The sequence below is a fragment of the Aspergillus undulatus genome, assembly GCF_047715775.1.
Source record: "Aspergillus undulatus strain CBS 261.88 unplaced genomic scaffold BDV17scaffold_41, whole genome shotgun sequence".
NCBI classification, from domain to species: Eukaryota; Fungi; Ascomycota; class Eurotiomycetes; order Eurotiales; family Aspergillaceae; genus Aspergillus; species Aspergillus undulatus.
This window is the reverse complement of record NW_027396645.1, coordinates 185,180-202,303: the sequence shown is the minus strand read 5'-3', so window position 1 is coordinate 202,303 and position 17,124 is coordinate 185,180. Positions and strand designations below refer to the sequence as shown.

General features: G+C 52.6%; 7 protein-coding genes across 7 annotated transcripts; 4 read left to right on the top strand and 3 right to left on the bottom strand.

Moving 5' to 3' along the window:
* Nucleotides 1-1,055: 1,055 nt before the first annotated feature.
* Nucleotides 1,056-2,722, top strand: BDV17DRAFT_151632 (uncharacterized protein). The gene is made up of 2 exons (XM_073754496.1): nt 1,056-1,379; nt 1,445-2,722. The coding sequence occupies exons 1-2, from the start codon at nt 1,315-1,317 to the stop codon at nt 2,367-2,369; spliced, it is 990 nt and encodes a 329-aa protein (XP_073613453.1). The 5' UTR covers nt 1,056-1,314; the 3' UTR covers nt 2,370-2,722.
* A 1,263-nt stretch (nt 2,723-3,985) lies between these two features.
* On the bottom strand, nt 3,986-5,723 carry bna4 (kynurenine 3-monooxygenase; the record flags this gene model as incomplete). Its single annotated transcript, XM_073762603.1, has 3 exons — nt 3,986-5,158; nt 5,212-5,426; nt 5,606-5,723. The coding sequence occupies 3 exons, from the start codon at nt 5,721-5,723 to the stop codon at nt 3,986-3,988; spliced, it is 1,506 nt and encodes a 501-aa protein (XP_073613452.1).
* Nucleotides 5,724-6,093: 370 nt separating this feature from the next.
* On the top strand, nt 6,094-7,698 carry BDV17DRAFT_151577 (methionine aminopeptidase MAP1). Its single transcript, XM_073754494.1, has 3 exons — nt 6,094-6,301; nt 6,372-6,770; nt 6,830-7,698. The coding sequence occupies exons 1-3, from the start codon at nt 6,164-6,166 to the stop codon at nt 7,481-7,483; spliced, it is 1,191 nt and encodes a 396-aa protein (XP_073613451.1). The 5' UTR covers nt 6,094-6,163; the 3' UTR covers nt 7,484-7,698.
* Nucleotides 7,699-7,856: 158 nt separating this feature from the next.
* Nucleotides 7,857-10,051, top strand: BDV17DRAFT_269153 (putative MFS multidrug transporter). Its single transcript, XM_073758548.1, has 6 exons — nt 7,857-8,122; nt 8,179-8,436; nt 8,490-8,634; nt 8,689-8,722; nt 8,775-9,448; nt 9,503-10,051. Exons 1-6 carry the CDS (start codon nt 7,913-7,915, stop codon nt 9,844-9,846), a joined length of 1,665 nt encoding a protein of 554 aa, XP_073613450.1. The 5' UTR covers nt 7,857-7,912; the 3' UTR covers nt 9,847-10,051.
* A 5-nt stretch (nt 10,052-10,056) lies between these two features.
* Nucleotides 10,057-13,696, top strand: BDV17DRAFT_269140 (EF hand domain protein). Its single transcript, XM_073758547.1, has one exon. The coding sequence runs from the start codon at nt 10,187-10,189 to the stop codon at nt 13,544-13,546; it is 3,360 nt and encodes a 1,119-aa protein (XP_073613449.1). The 5' UTR covers nt 10,057-10,186; the 3' UTR covers nt 13,547-13,696.
* A 141-nt stretch (nt 13,697-13,837) lies between these two features.
* On the bottom strand, nt 13,838-15,626 carry BDV17DRAFT_293407 (WD40 repeat domain-containing protein; the record flags this gene model as incomplete). The annotated part of the gene is made up of 2 exons (XM_073762602.1): nt 13,838-15,463; nt 15,519-15,626. 2 exons carry the CDS (start codon nt 15,624-15,626, stop codon nt 13,838-13,840), a joined length of 1,734 nt encoding a protein of 577 aa, XP_073613448.1.
* A 718-nt stretch (nt 15,627-16,344) lies between these two features.
* Nucleotides 16,345-17,009, bottom strand: BDV17DRAFT_283198 (cornichon family protein; the record flags this gene model as incomplete). Its single annotated transcript, XM_073760318.1, has 4 exons — nt 16,345-16,437; nt 16,501-16,567; nt 16,641-16,796; nt 16,909-17,009. 4 exons carry the CDS (start codon nt 17,007-17,009, stop codon nt 16,345-16,347), a joined length of 417 nt encoding a protein of 138 aa, XP_073613447.1.
* Nucleotides 17,010-17,124: the final 115 nt, after the last annotated feature.

Sequence of the window (17,124 nt, the reverse complement as noted above, 5' to 3'; positions counted from 1 at the left end):
ATCCCAGAGAAATTGGAAATAGAGACGAGCTGCAAAACTCAGTCTTACTTCGGGTCAGTGACTGCATATGATTCGTTGACTCCATGAAGATTCCCAACTGTCACTTTGGCGCTACCCAATGACCTCCAACTTCGTCAATCATCTTCGGCCGCCCAGAGTGGTGGACATCGTCAAAATTCGGGGTGAAACTAATCCAGATCGAATAAAATATCCAGGTCTGTGATTCGAACCGAACAGAATAATTCTTATGGGGCCAAGACTTTTTCTTGATGGGAGGTCGCTGTCGTGCCTAGCGGGTGCATGCGCCCTGCCAACGTCTGTCATTGCTGCCCAAAACCCTAACCGTCCATATCTTGACCCTCGACCCTTGCTTTTCTCCTCATTTGCTGTGCGCTTCTGTCTCTTTTTGGGACAGGATCAGCTTACCAAAGTTGGCCACGTTCTTTTTGTGGGGGCATATCTCGAGTCATCCTCAGGCTCGCCCAGCAAAAAACGCGCTCAATGGCCACCGTAGTTATCCACCTGATGGATATAGATTATGGAGACGGCAAGGAGTCTAGCCTCGGAGATCTACCTGGTGCTTTGGCTATTGAGATGATTGCTCGATCGCCATCGCCATCTTATCGTGACCGCCGCTCCAGCTCAATCTATTGTTCCCACCCTGTCAAATGTCAACCCAAGGGCCTGTGGAGATTGACCCTCGACTCCGCTGTCCACCGTGTACGACTCCATAGTCCAGGCGCCTTTGATGCCCGGCGTATCCCTCGCACGAATGGAAATGCTTTTCAACTCTGACCGGGTATCCTGGTCATAATGTCTACGAGTAACAGCGCTTTGCTCTCCCTACGTGGGCCCGAGAAAGGAAGAGCTTATCTGCCGCCCCGACGATATTTCACCCGTGCCCTGAGTTTTACATGTCTCACAGCCGTGCAATTTTAATGAACTCTTCTCTTCTGTCTGATACACACAATACAGCCAAGACGCCTTGCAACAGAGCAGACGAGTCCCGGGTTTTATTTAATTCTTTCTCTTTCCACTGATCTGTCTTTACTTTTCTTCTCGCGGCCTTCTCTATGTACTTTCAACATATGCCCCTCGTTCTTCACCCACCAGTGTCAGCAATGTCGTCGTACTTCTCTGGTACAAGCACAGGCAGTGGTAGCTCCTATACGCACTCGCTGAGTTCCGCCGACTCAGATTCGTGGTCTCGTCAGAGGTTAGCTTAAACAGTCATCCTTCCTGCCCCAACCGCCGCTGCGTTGTTCTTGGTCCTTCGGGCTTTTATCTTATGGGAGACTTACCTTGGGCAGTGCAATGTTTCCACGCCAGCCGCCAATATATGGAACTTCCAGTGAGCCCCCGGTGATCTATCAGCAAAGGTACTTCGTCCGTTTGTTTTTCATGACGATTCAGTTGCTGGGGAAAGGCTGAACTCTCTTTCTAGCACGAAACCATACTCACCTACCCCGATGCTTGAACCTGGCCCCATCAGCACACAAATAGCATCGTCAAGGCAATCAAAGCTTTTCTCCCCAGAGTACGACTATGGCCTCTCTCATGGCACCATTCCGGTATCTCCGCACTCTCCCCCCGGGGCTATCGGTCTTTCTCCAAGGGGTCCATTGCCCCACTCAACTCCGTTATATCGAGAGCCGAACCACCCTGCTCGCCTTCCGGTTGACGCTCTCAGACGGGACTATGAATACGCCAAGCCCCCGGAGAATGCAGAATATCTCATCGAGAGAAAAGGTCGCCGTACTTCAGACAAGTACAAGGGAACCGTTCGGCATCACTCGCAGCGCCGTCCCTCGAACCGCGACGAGTTCGATGGGCCCCATCAATTCTTAGACCCGCCGTCGCCGCAGTTGGTTGCGGCCCAAGGGAGGGATTTGCCCCATCTTCCTACTAATCTTGATGTATCAGAGCAAGATCGAATCTTGGCCTCGGTAAATGACCGGCTGTCGCAATGCGCGTTTGATTTCGTTGCAAAGTACCGATTCCCTATCCCGCTTGAGCCAGACAAGAGACAGGTGAGGGTCCCATCGGACCGTGAGTGGACTGAGTGGGTGTACCTTCTCAGAAGGCTAGCGACAAAGCGCCGTATACCCGCCAGAGTACTCTACAATGGCCAGATCAAGCAACTAGTCACGGTGCTGGAGAATTCTCTTGAAATGAGACATGCTGCCAAGCACCAGTCGCGGCCAATCAAGGATGACCGGAATGTCCTCCAGCTCATCTCCGCCGGGACCCAAGTGGCTAAGATCCTCAAGGATGCCAGTGCAGTGGAGTACCTTGACCGTCTCTACACTGACACCGAGAAACGCATCCAGGAACGGCGTAATCGCCGAGTCAAGTTTGCCACCCCTTGACTAGACGTGGCTTTATGATGCTCGATGATTCCACTATGAGGCCTATGGTTCCTCTCCCATATGGCCAATATTCTCCATGATTCTGTTATGACCCAGGCCTTCATACACCCCCATTTCTCCTTGGACGGACACACAACTCCAGACTTATCCCAGGAACCCACTTTCCCGGAGGAAGTTACCCACGGGTCATGATGATGCCTATGAGAAATATGTATTTGGTTATCCGCCTTCCCCCCGTTGGCTGGAAAATGATTTCCCGGACGTTCTTCCTTGGACCTCAGATCAGGGAACCCTCCTGAACTTGGACAGTATCGGAGGCTCTACCTGAGCCTTCACAAGCTTCCTGCTTAGTTCTCCGGCTACTGTATTTGAACATCTTCTCGCTAACAGGCTTGCGTCGGTATTGTCATAATCAGCACTCCACGCTGCGCCTTCTGTACCAGCCTCTCTGCCCTCTTCGGTTCCGTTGTTTTTGCCATCGCTAGATAACTTCTGCGAATGTCCGTTACGTGGTTAGCCCTCTCGATTCCTTTGATGCGCTTGTTGATGTGTTTACGATACTTTACGACTGGCTTGAGATAAGCTGGGATACATCTTTGCGTACTGTACGAGACCAAGGTTGGATTGAAGCGCGGGGATGTCCTCCCTCGAGTCAGTCCTTATGATGTTGTTACGAGTCTAATGTGTTTCCTTACTTATATGGTTAATGCTTATGGAACTGCTTAATATCTTTCAACTGTTTACTTTTTCGTTGTTCTTGTTTTCTGCGCTTGATTGCTGTTGCTTTTGGTATCTCGTCGTCTTGTCCTGTCCTGTCCTGTCTTGTCTTGCCAACTGTAAGGGCCCTGGCTGTTTGAATGGATCGATCCACTCTCTACCAATCCCTCGGTCACTAACAGTGCATATACAGCCCATGTAATGAGGATTGCCCGCTGAGAAGAGGTCACTACCTAGGTACAGGTAGAGCTGAAAACTGACTCGGCATCTCTGATTGCCTGGAAACCAACCAGCTGGAGACATGCCACACAGTCACACTTTGCCAATACTGCACGGTACCTATGCTAGGCCTCCTATAATCCTATCTACCACCAATGAGGATTTAGAGGCAGAGCGCTGGCTCCTAGGACTAACACCTTAGTGTCTTTTGTTCTGTTTCCTCGATCTAAGACGCAAACGCACAGATCATGAGATCGTTGTTCATCTTGCAGCCTGCCAAACTACCTAGGTACCTAGAACTGTCCACGGTCTATTTCGGACATACGTGGACGGTTATTTGCAGTCGCAACCAATCCCCAAACTCAGAGGCCCCGGAACTCCCGGCTCGCGGCTGTCTTATGCGCTGTGCTCGTGGTCGTGGATGGCATGCAAGATATAGGTGAGCTTCGTAGAGGAGAGCATAGTAGAGCAGAGGGACTCCAACTGAAGTACCTATGTAGCCGTAATAGATATTCGTCCGTCAATGGAATGCGATATAAGTATAATAATGCGCCAATCAAATGATCTAAATCACTTTTTCTTCGTGCCCCCGTCTTTGTCTTCGTTTTGATCTTCTCTAAATTTGACGCTATAGAAATCATAACAACAACTAAGCGGGATCAACTCTATCCTCTAACACCCTATAGAACGACCCTAAAGCCTTCCCAAAACCCTCTAAGCACCGAAACACGCTGCTGCCTCACAAAAAACCCCACCCCAACCACCACCGCAAAAAGCGTGGTCCCAAAAACCCCCCCCAACACCCGTCCCTGCCACGCATTAACCCCAACAATCTCCGAATACCGCTGAGTACTAAAGCTCACACGGGTATACTGCGTCTGCCACCCAAGCGAAGGAAGGTAATGGTACAGCGCTTCCTCGATCGCCTTGCGGAGCTTGTAGAGCGGCTGCTTAACGTCCCAGCGCATCTCGACGTAGTTTTGGCGAGACAGATCGTTTATTGCGTGGGCGTCGGGGGTGCGTGTGCGGGTGTAGGTTATGAATGCGGATGCGCGCGCTGCGGCTCGGGATTCAGATGTTGATGATGATGTGGATGTGCTGTAAACGCCAGCTTTGTCAAGGCAGTCGAAGAGGACGGCAATGTCCTCTAGACCCGCGTTCAGACCCTGTCCGTAAAACGGGAGGACGGCGTGCGCGGCGTCGCCAACAATAACGACGGATGAGCTGTAGTGGTGCGGAGCGCACTTGATGCTGATGAGAGGGAGGTGCGGGTTTTCCGTGAATTGGGACACGAGGTCCGTTTCCGAGATGAGATGGGGACAGACGCCGGGGAAATGCTCGTCGAAGAAGCGGATGAGTTCCGATGGCTTGGACCGCTCGAGGTAAGTGTAGTGGATTGCCGGCGCGAAGAGAGTGCATGTGAATGATTTGTCGACGCTGGGGAGGGCAATGAACATGAATTCTTTGCCGGGCCAGATGTGCAGGTGGTCTGGGGAGATGAGGAAGTCCGTTTTTGGTGCTGGCGAGGGGGGGATGCGGAACTCGCACCACAGCGTGTCGATGTATTCCTGTTGGTAGTCGACCCGGGTGAACTTCATCATGTGGTATCTTGTTGCTGAGTGGGCGCCGTCGGCGCCGATGAGGAAGTCGAAGGAGACTTCAATTTCGGGGACGCGGCCGGATGAGCCCGGTAGGGGGACTTCTCCGGGAGTTCGGCGCTCGAACCAGGCTTTGTTTGCTTGGAAGTCGGCGCCTGTTAGTTTGTGGTTGAAGAAGAGTTTGATGTTGGGCATTTTCTCCAGCTCATCGAGGAACACGTTGTTCAGCATCCCTCTGTCTGCGGAGTGGTTGTTCTAGGATTGCGTTAGTGATGACTTGTTTGAATTGATGTGGTAGGATTGACTACCCTGCCGTGGACATCGTATGCTTGCGGTGCCTCCCATAGTTTGCCATTGTCTCTGCCATGGATCATACGCCCATATAGCGGGACCACTTCGCGGAGAATCTTCTTGATGACGTCCCCTCGGTTCGAGCCTTCTATGGCTGTGATCCCTCGGTGGGACAAAGATAGGTTGATTGACTTGGTAAAGTTGAGAGGGACAGTGCCAGGAACTCTCAGATCTGAATTCAACGTCTATGGTAAGCATTATTCAGTCCGATACGACAGCGCATTGGGAGGCAGGTGGAGTGGTCCGTGCAAGATATGTACATTGCTCGGATGCATAGGGTTTGGTGAAATCAAAAACATAATGTAAATGCCCATAATTCAGATGCATATGAGTCTTGAGTAGTAGACTGACCTCCTCGTAGCTCATACAACTCCACGTCGTCGCCTCTCTGCGCCGCATAGAGAGCAGCCAGACACCCCACCGGACCGGCGCCGACAATCACCACTTTTTGCTTGGCGGGCGATGCCATCGTGACGGCACAGCAGCGAATCGGTCACCAGAGTGCGACAGAACAATTTAGCACCGGTTAACAGTGTCACACGTCGATCTATAGATTGGCATGCAGAATGCAGAGTGCGGCGTCTGTGGTTCGCTGGAGTTGACGACTGCTCGTGGCGCTGTGTCACGAGACGTGCGGCATCGGGGAATTTTGTATCCATTCTGGGACTAGCGCCCACTCCCTGCCAAGGCCAATCACGTGGGGTAATTGCGCGCTAATCCGTTCCTGGTCGGCGATGAGCGGTAACGCGCTATCCCCGTTACGGCTAGCCGCTTTTGATGCTCGCCCCGATTTTTCTGGCGGCGACGATGGAAGTCTCGTCCTCCCCGCCGTTGCATGACTTGAAGCCATTTCTCTACTCTGCATAACGCACAAAAGGCTTCTTTACGAATTGCGCAAATACCGCAAATATGGCAACAGCAGTCGCGCCTCGAAAATGCTACGGCACCGAATGTTCCAAGGATGCTGGTTCGCTTCAGTGCCCGACTTGTCTGAAGATGGGCCTGGATAGCTTCTTCTGCTCACAGGACTGTTTTAAACGGAGCTGGGTAGGCGCTCAAGATCACGCTTACCGCGCGCATACTCCTGGATTTATGCATGCTAACCTCGTCTCTGTAGAGCGACCACAAAGTCTTGCACAAGAAGAGTAATTTCCTCACCAACCTTTTCCCTCCGAAGGTAGTTTCTGAACCAGACCCAGTAACCGGAAATTTCAACCCTTTCCCTTCCTTCGGCTTCACCGGTTCCCTGAGACCTGTCTATCCGCTTTCCCCAAAGAGGACCGTCCCCAAGTCTATCCCTCATCCCGACTACGCATACGATGGCATTCCCCGCTCAGAACAGAAGTTTGTTGGCCGACACAACATCACCATCTTGAATAAGGCGGAGCAGGAGGGCATGCGCAAAGTATGCCGACTTGCGCGGGAGGTCCTAGACATTGCTGCGCGCGAGCTGAAGCCCGGTGTCACAACTGACTACATCGATGAAGTTGTCCACAAGGCGTGTGTCGAGCGTAACGTAAGTGTTGATGGGTTGTTGCGCGATGAAAGGGCCTCTGTACTGATCGATGTCTATAGTCCTACCCGTCACCTCTCAACTATGTTCACTTCCCGAAGTCGGTCTGCACATCGATCAACGAGACAATTTGCCATGGCATTCCCGATCAGCGGCCGCTGGAGGATGGCGACATTATCAACATCGACGTTACCTTGTACCACGAAGGATTCCATGGAGATATCAACGAGACATACTACGTCGGAGAGAAGGCTCGGTCAAATGCAGATGCTGTGCGGGTTGTAGAGACGGCCAGAGAGTGTTTGGACAAGTCCATTGAGCTTGTCAAACCGGGCATGCTCTTCCGAGACCCTGGCAATGTGATTGAGAAGCACGCCAAGAGCCGGAACTGCAGTGTGGTCAAGACTTACTGTGGCCACGGTATCAACCAGCTGTTCCACTGCGCGCCCAATGTTCCTCATTATGCCAAGAACAAAGCAGTAGGGACTGCGAAGCCCGGAATGTGTTTTACGATCGAACCTATGATCAACATCGGCACACACCGCGATCGCCTCTGGCCCGACGACTGGACCAGCACGACGGCGGACGGTTCGCTCTCCGCTCAGTTCGAACATACTCTTTTGGTGACAGAAGACGGAGTCGAGGTTCTGACCGCGCGTCTGCCCGACTCACCTGGCGGCCCTATTCCCATGCCGGGTACGGAAGAAGCTAGTTGAACGAAGACTGATGCATGATTTTGGGGTGGTTCTATTGGGACGATCGACGATTATAATGACTTTGCATGACTCCACTGCTATAGCTGATGAGAGACTAACTGACCTGGATAAACACTGTATATAGATACCTGGGTTATAGCAGTGGATTAGCATTAGATAGCACCAATTCATAGCGTATAGTCAGGACCCGACAGTCTCTTATCTCCGCCGGAATAACTCCGTTGAAGCGACCCCGCTGCCGCGTAGCCGGATAGGCCAATCACCGTCCACGCTTATCCAGGGGCGGCGGAGGCTATCATCACGTGAGCTCACTATTGCATCTTGCAGCAGAAGAGTGGTGAAATCGTTTGGAGAACTTGGAGTCATTTGTCATCTCTCAACTCTTGCTTTCGGTAGTTGCAATCGTTGGGCAATTGAGCTCATCACAGTATGCCCCCAGGACAACCGCATACCGAGACGTCGCCGTTGCTGGGCTCGCAAAGCAACGGCAACGGCAACGGCAATGCTTCTTACGCCGCCACGGCCGAGGCTGGCACTCACCAGGACCCAGCATTGGCAGAGCAGGGAACAGACACCAGCAAGCATGGCTCGCAGGATGGAGTGAACCTCAGATACATCATTCCTGCGGTTTCACTTGGTGTATGGCCTGTCTCCTTCCATCATATACGCTCCTTTTTTTGCTGATTCGCCTCTAGATCTTTCTATCTGCAGCAGACCAGACCATTATCGTAGCCAGCTATGGCAAGATTGGCTCTGATTTGGAGGCATTGAACTTGACGAGTTGGATTGCCACTTCTTACTTTCTCACGTTGACCTCATTCCAGCCGCTCTATGGCAAGTTGAGTGATATCTTTGGGAGGAAATCGTGTCTTTTGTTTGCGTATGCTGTGTTTGGGATTGGATGTTTGTTTTGTGGTCTTGCGCAGAATATTCATCAGCTTATTGCTGCTCGTGTATGAATTTTTGGGGTTTTCTCTTTTCATATTTTAATGCTGACAGGGTTCAGGTGTTTCAAGGTATTGGTGGCGGGGGCATGACCACGGTGGTCAGCATCCTGTTGAGCGATATCATTCCACTGCGTGATAGAGGTGTCTGGCAGGGTGTTATTAACATCATATACGCAACTGGGTCGGGCATTGGTGCGCCTTTGGGTGAGCCACCTGAAACTCTTGTCGGTTTTTGACCCTTCTAACCTTCGCCAACAGGTGGCGTTCTGGCGGACTATATCGGTTGGAGGTGGTATGACTTCTTCTAATCATGTTCATTGTAGGGCATTATCTGACTCGTGTAGGGCCTTCATCGCTCAGTTCCCGCTGTGCGTTATCGCTTTCATTGCTGTCTCCATTGTGCTAGACCTACCTGCTCCGGAGGACAGCCACTGGAAAGCGAAGCTTCGCCGAATCGACTTCCCCGGAGCCATTGTTCTTATTGGTGCAGTTCTCGGATTCCTCGTCGGATTCGACCGAGGTAGTAATGTCTCTTGGACAATGCCATTAACAATCGTCTCGCTGAGTGTTTCGGCCATCCTCTTCGTGTTGTTCGTCGTGGTTGAAATATATTACGCGGCAGAACCGTTCGCTCCTGGACATATCATCTTCGATCGCGGCTTTTTCGCTGCATACGGATGCAATTTCTTCAGCTTTGGTGGCTGGCTATCTGGTCTCTTCTACCTTCCGCTGTATTTCCAGGCTATGGACGGCGTTTCCGCTACGGGAGCTGCACTGCGGCTTATACCCTGCATCTTCTTCGGTGTCTCTGGATCGCTGTTTGCTGGGTTTATGATGAAGTGGACTGGAAAGTACTTTTGGCTGACCGTGATCGGTTATGCCTTGCTTACCCTGGGACTGACCGTGATCTTCCTCTTCTCTGGGATTATCACGAACAGCCTGGTACCCATGATCTTGGGAACGATCGCTTGTGCGTTTGGCAACGGTATTGGTGTCACGACGACATTGATCAGCCTGAGTGAGTTAACCTGTCCGCGCCTCCGTCGCTCCTTGCTAATACGCGACGTACCAGTTTCAAACGCAACGCCAGAAGACCAAGCTGTTGTGACCGCCTGCTCGTATCTCTTCCGATCCCTAGGATCCGTCATCGGCCTCGCATTATCTTCCACCGTCGTTCAGCAAGGTCTGAGAGACCGTTTGGCAGACGCCTTACGCGACAGCAAGGACATTGACAAGATCGTCGATGGAGTCCGGCAGAGCCTGGATTTCATCAAGACGCTTGACCCTGTTGTCGCAAGGACAGTTCGCGACTGCTATGGGTGGGCGATCAATAAAGGTTTTGCTTTCCTCATTGGCGTTGTCTTCTTCGCTTTCGTCAGCAGCTTGTTCATTCGTGAGCGGAGCTTGTCTCGCTGAATATATTTGAATTGGCGGTGGATCAGATAAAATTGTGTATAGTGATGAGATAGTAGACAGTATAAGCATTAGCGTCATGATATATAGCGTGAGCAAATAAAAGCTAGAGTGAGTTATTGAAGATTGTCATACTAATGAGTAGGTACATTGGCACTCGGAAGGCGCCGATCACAAGATCCATTCCGCCTTCCGCGGCGGTCTCTCCACCACAAACACCTTTCTACTTTTCAACCATTCGTGTTTCTCAGCGATTTGTTTCTTTTCGTTGCTTAGAGACGACATTTCTACGATCACAGATGATGACGCTTTGCATTCGCTAGTTGTCGCCCCGATTCCCGTCATGTCAGACTCGCAAGCAAGACTTGCCTTCGCTCGCTATCGGCCTCTGTTTTACCTGCTCTCCGGAGTCGCCGCGGCGTATGCGCTCGTATACATCAAAAACCACCTTTTCCCGCCACCCTCGTCGCAATCCTCTCTTCGTCGCCGGAAAGCCGTTCGTCGTCAGAGACGAAACGAGCCCAACGAAGCTGGTCCCCACGAAACGCCTTCGTTTCGAGCCATCGCCCACCTAGAACAACTGGAACGCCAGAACGGAGTATATGGGACTTTTCGGATAGAAACTGAAGATGGACGGCGGGTTGAGAGTGGGTTGCTCCCGTCGCTACTTGCGACGCGCGATCAGCTCATGGATGAGGTCGGTGTTCCTGAGGCCCATGCCGAACGGATGCGCGAGATGATGGAGGATACATTCTTGGAGTCGTTCTTCGCTTTGGACTTCCCGCCGACACACGTTGTGGCAGAAGGTAGAGAGGAGTGGGAATACTTGATGGAACAGCTGCAGCGACGTGGCATTTCTCGGTCTGGAATCGAGCGGACAGTGGCGCGCTTCAATGCGGACAGCAACTACGGAGAGGAGCTCCGACGTCGACGGCAGAATGGTGAAAGAGTCACGTTATCGACTTCAACCTTTCCGGACGAATCGCAGCAGGTGCAAGTTATGGATGGTGGCGAAACTGTTGTCGATGACCAGAGTGTATTTTCGTGGAGGGGTGAAAACAACGACTCTATGCAGGCGCGTGAAGGCCAGAACCTACTCAACCTCCTCTATCATATCGCGGAGGACCAAGCGAGGAAGGATGGGTACATTCATCGAGGCGTCACCTGCAATAGCTGCGGGGCTATGCCCATTCAAGGAATCCGTTACAGGTGCGCTAATTGCATTGACTACGATCTTTGTGAGACATGTGAGGCGATGCAAGTGCATATCAAGACCCATTTGTTCTACAAGGTCAGAATACCGGCTCCCTTCTTAGGCAACTCTCGACAGTCGCAGCCCGTATGGTACCCCGGAAAACCTTCGATGCTCCCCCGAACTCTCCCGCGCTCATTGGCGAAACGCTTAATGAAGGAAACCAGCTTTGAGGGAACGGAGCTCGAAGCTCTCTGGGATCAGTTCAGATGTTTTGCAAACCGTGAATGGTCGGAGGATCCGAACAAACTGTACATGGCCATTGATCGCAAGACATTCGATCGCTGCTTTGTCCCCAACACATCCGTCCGCCCGCCGCCTCCGAGCTTGATTTATGATCGCATGTTTGCATTCTATGACACCAACAATGATGGGCTTATCGGGTTCGAAGAGTTCTTAAAGGGACTTGCGAGCTTGAATAACAAGAGCAACGATGAGAGACTACGTCGCGTCTTCCGCGGATACGATATCGATGGGGACGGCTATGTGGAGCGAAAGGATTTCCTGCGCGTTTTCCGGGCCTACTACACCCTCAGCAGAGAGCTTACCCGAGATATGGTTGCCGGTATGGAAGATGACTTTCTTGAAGGCGGCGCCCGTGATGTCGTACTCGGAAGCCAGCCTATCAGTTCTGCCTTTCCTGGAAGCATTCCGTCTGGAGAGCCCTCTAGAACAGGTGAAGGTAAACGCGTCAACCAGGAAGGGGATATGGAGATCGTGGACAACGAGGGTGTGCTTCGTACCGATGGCGCTGATACAGGAGACCGACACTCTGTCGTTGGCGAAGCTGCTGTTCGGCGCCAGTTCGGGCGAACACAGCCTCTTATTCCTGTAACGGTGCGCGAAGGTGCCGCTGGCTCTAGTGCGGCAGAAGCATCTGGTAGCCAGAGGAGAGGAAGTGCTAGGCACCACGAGGACGAAGATGCGGAAGATGACGGTGTGTCGGACGGTTCGTCTGCCGCGAGTGATCGTTGGCCGCCACCGGAACACATCCAGGAGGAAGATATCGTGAGTGCATTGGGATCATACGTACCTCTTCAGGATGTCACAGATCCGGATGACAGAGCTCGCATCGGAACAGCCTTGTATAACCGAATGTGTGATAGCGACCAGAGGCGCGTCGATTCAACTCGCCGACAGGGTATCGATGAGCGATGGCGACGAAGGGCTTTCTACACAGATGAAGAGGACGGCGGAACTGCTCCTGATGGTTATCAGACAGACTCCGATGCGGACGAGGACGAAGAAGTCGAAGTTCCAGAGCCAGGCTACGAGTTCCAGCCGCCTTCGCCCCGCTCGCGGTCGTCGTCCAAGGTGCGTTTCCAAGATGACCTGACTGACGATGACGACGAATACGAAGATATGAGGTCCAACCCGTCAACGTCCTCGCGGAGCATCTTGGTTGGGGAGCGGTGGGGTGGGTTTGAGGTGCCTGAGGTCGAGAGAGATGTCGGCAAGGAGATCTTGTACCAGGTCACCCAGCAAGGGTTCAATGAAATCCTCGACATCATGTTCAAACCAAAGGAGGATCTGCTCATGGAATGCTACCGAAGTCGCGCCGAACGCAAGTACTGGGCTCGCGAGATTGAACTAGCTGAGCAATTGGAGGCTGGAAACGCAAAAGCCGAGGACATGCAATCTAATGGTGACCCTGATGAGTCTCCAGACATCACTCGGTACCGGCAACGACCACTGGACGAGCTCCTAGAGAGCGCGGGATATTCTGTCGGGGAGTCTGCGATTGAGTCCGGCGAAGATGGCCCTATATTTGCACAACCTTCCCGCGAGACTGAGGCGACGCTGCCAGTTGACGATGGCGACGGCGCAGCAGACAACGATAGTGTCCAACCCACGCATCTCTTCAATCCAGAAGAAACCGATGAACCGTCCGGTTCCCATGCCATCATAGAACCGCAAGACAACCTCGTCCTCTCACCAACACCTCACCCTCTCACACTCCCAGCCATGGAAGAGGCAACCCCTGACCTTGACCTGGAGTCTGACAGAGACCCTACCCTCCCCCACCACCGTCCAAACGAAGACCCCGACACCATAAACCCCATCCTCTCAACCCTCCCCTCCTCAATCCTCCTCCACCCCAACACCCTAACATCCACCTTCCCAGCACCCCCCTCCCTCCCCCCTTCCCCAGAAGCAGAAGCCACAGCTCCCAAGCGCGCCCCATCCCCAATCCAACCTCTCCCCGCACCGCAATCCCCATCCCCCAACTCCTCCCCTCTCCTCAAACCAACCCGTCAGCATCCCACGACCCCTCCGTCGGCAGCAACGCTCAGTCGCTGGGCGTACCTTAACCGCATTGAAGCCGAAGCGAAAGAGCGAGGCGGGACAGGCGCGAAATTGAACTTTGAGGAGTTTTCGAGACGCATGGCGGCTGATCGGGGACGGAGGTTGGCGTTTGTGGCGAGTTGGATTGAGATGGCTAGTTTTTAGTGGTGAATTCTTTTCTAGGGGTTCATTGATGGTTGTTGTCTTATATTCTAGTCGTGGGAAAAATGATGCGTGTGGATGGATAAGGCATGGGTCATGGGCTACTTTACGATGTAATATAGATATCAGTTCATGGCTTGAAGCAGGCAGGACAAAAAAATAATGATACGATTATACAGTTGAACTGTTTATGCCCACTCACGATCTCGCATCTATGAAACCCTTTTCGACGTGGTATAGATTATACTGAAATACACTATCCACTACACCATAACAGAAACCAACAAAACCCATCTAATCCCAATACCTCACAACCCCATCCAACCCCCCCGTAACAAACTTACTCGTTTCCTGCGGATGCCAAGCAAGACAAGTCGTTGCCCCGCCCTCCTTCCCCCCCGCCAAAAACTTATGATACATTTTCCCCGTCTTCCAATCCCAAAAGCACACATACCCGGCACTATCACCGCTCGCCAAAAACTGCCCATCGGGCGAGATAGAAAGGTCAATAGCGTAACCCGCATTATTATGACCCCTGAAGCTCTTCTTCCGATTCTGCCGGAATTTGTCCGTCGCGCCGTACACGACGACCTGGTTATCGCCGCTTTGGAAGGCGACGTATTTCCCGTTCGGGTGGGGTGCTGAGCGAGTCAAAGCGAACATGTACGGTTCCGCGATAAATTTGATCGGGACGGGGATGCCGTATTCCCAGGCTCTAAGCGACTTGTCGTCGCTTGTGGAGATGAAGCGCCGGTTGTTGTCGACAAAGGTGAGTGTGTTTACGGGGGCGAGGTGGTGGTCGTATTCCTGGGTTAATCCGCCGGAGCGGGTATCGAATTGCACGATTTTCTTGTCGGACATGCCGGCTATGAATTCGTGGGAGTGGTCTGGGGAGGGATTGAAGCGGAGGACGTGTGGTGTTTTGCCAGTGGAAAAGCGGGAGATGCATTTTCCCGTCTCGGTATCCCAGAGTTTCATGGTGCGGTCGTAGGAGGCTGTTAGGAAGCGGGTTCCATCGGGGTTAAAGTCCGTGTCTGTTATTGATTTGTTGTGGCCTGAGAATGTACGCAGGAGTTCGCGGCTGTGGTACACGTCCCAGATCTTGGCCTTGCCGTCGGCGGAAGATGACAGTAATAGATGACCCGAGGAAGGGAAGAAGCGGAGCGAGGTGATCGCCTTGGTGTGGCTCTTCCACGTGTGGATGAGTTTCTTGGGGACGTAGTTCTTCACGCTGCCGGGGGGTTTGCGGAGGTCGATGTCTAGGTCTTGAGGGACGTGCATGTACGTGCGGCCTAGGTAATCGTGCAGTTCGGAGCCGTGGAACTCGGTTGTTTCGACCTGCGTCGAGTCGTCCTGGTAGTCTGTTGCTTCTTTGCTCATTGCTGGCATGGGTGCTGATCCCACTTGTTCTTTGACTTCCGCTTCGTCCTCGTCCACCTCCACGTATTCCTCGTCGCTGGCAAGTTGCTCGTCGTAGATTTGGTCGTCGTCTTGGTATTTCGCCCAGGGGCCTAGATACGCGCCGGGCCCCTCGACGATACTCGAGTCGCCCTTTTTCTGGCGCTTCGCGCGCAGCGACGCAGACGCCTCCTTGGAAGGTTTCATCTGCACGACGTCCCGCCCACCAAACTGCGCCGCGTGTTCGAGATTCCCGACGAATTGGCCCGTGAGAGTAGGATTGCGCGTATACCCAAGACTCTGGAACGTGCGATGCTGCGCGGTGAACGTGGCCTCGCTGACTGCCGCGGCCTCAGCGTACCCCGTCGGCACGTTTTTGCGCTTGAGGCCGTTTCCTGCCTCGGATGATTTGAAGGGGTTGGCGGGCCCCTGTGAAGGTCGTGAGAGGTCATCGTATGTCGCGTTGTAGGTTAGTGCTTTCGAGGACGTATTGGCGAGCATCATCTGCATGTGTGCTTGGTCCTGTGGGTTTGTTAGGCTGGTGGACTTTGTGCTTGGGGATGGGCAGGGACCAAACCTCTGTGTTCACCTCCGGGGCGACGACGATCTTGGATGTTGTCGTTGCTGGGACGGTTGGGGTGTCATCGTCGCTTGAGTCGTAGCCAACTCCGAGTAATGAGGCCATTTTCGTAGATGGTTGAAGGGGAGATGGTTGACGGAGGAACGCCGGTTGGGTTCTTGACGTCTTGAAGTTTTACGGGTGCCGCTACCGCCAACAGCGCAGAAAGCCACCATGACCCAATATACACAACTCAGCCTTGAGGAGAACCTTTGTTTACTGACTGTTGAGGATGAAGGAAATAAAAGCACTAGAAGTTATTGTGGTCCCTAATGGGTATCGAACGCTTACCGCAACACCACTGGAGGTATATACAGCCATTCTTCGAAAACATCAAGATAGAAACAAGCAACATCAGGTTGAAATGGAGGCTTAGGTATTCATCACGAGTAACAACAGCTCCAAAAAAAAAGAAAAGTCAAAAACACAATAATAATAGTGACACGTCTTCATGAGCCCTCATTAACCTTAAGGTAAACCTAGGCCGTCAAGACTCATCGCCTCGTTCGCTTTCGCTTGCACCAATAGTACCCTCCAATAATTCGTAGTCATGCCATCCATAATGTTACTTCTCTACTCCGGCCGCGATTCCAACCGGCTCCACGATAACCATGACTCTGTATTCTTGGGGAGCGAGCGCGAATTCGTTCATCCAAGGTTTATCAAGCTTCTCGGAGAACACTTGACACCTCGGAGCAGGTCGCCGCTCCACATTCCGATAACGTGGATCTCGGCGTCACCGCGGCCGGCCGTAGCGCATACCGGTCTCAGTCTCGTCGCGAATCTAGTTAGACTCGTCGCGGATGAGTGCAACGATCATGCTGTAGAGGTAGAAGAAGAACATCAAGAGGTGGAAACCGAGCTTGATGAAGGATTCCTAGAGCCCGAAAGTTAGTCTCCATCCCACGCAAGCCTATGACGTAAAGTGGTGCAATCGAACCTTCTTGTGCACGTTGAGCTTGCGGAAGATCTCGGTCGCATCAAGGAGGTGCTGGTTGTCGTAGATCCTGCAGAGTTAAAAAGAGACTTCGTTAGCTATCTGTGCGCGCAGGGTTCGGACATAGAGATAGAAGAACGCACTTCTTGGCATTGAATGCCAACAGGGGCAGGTTCAGGACAATCGCGAGCCAGTAGCCATTGATGACGAAGAGGAAGGTCAGGAAAGCGTGGACACCGGCTTCGGGAATGATGTAGGCGTTGAGACGGTTGCAGAGGTCGATAGGGTTGATGTAGTCACTGCGACGCACAGATTAGCGGAGGAACACTCAAATTGCTAACACTCGCAAACAAGCTCCGGCTGCTTCCCAAGACGACGGCCGAATTATTGAAAAATGGAAAGGGAGCGTACCACTCGAGATCGCTGTACATGATAGTGAAAAAGACCTGCAGGAACAGGTTGACGGCGTTTATCAACACCGCCAGTAGGTAGAGCCATGCTTCGCCGGACATTTTGGGCAGGGAGGGTCAGAAAGCGGGGTGATGGGTGCGACGGAAGGATCAAAGAGGTGAAAGAATGACCGAGCGCAGAGGAAGGTAGGGTGAGGGGTGAGGTGGATATGGAGCA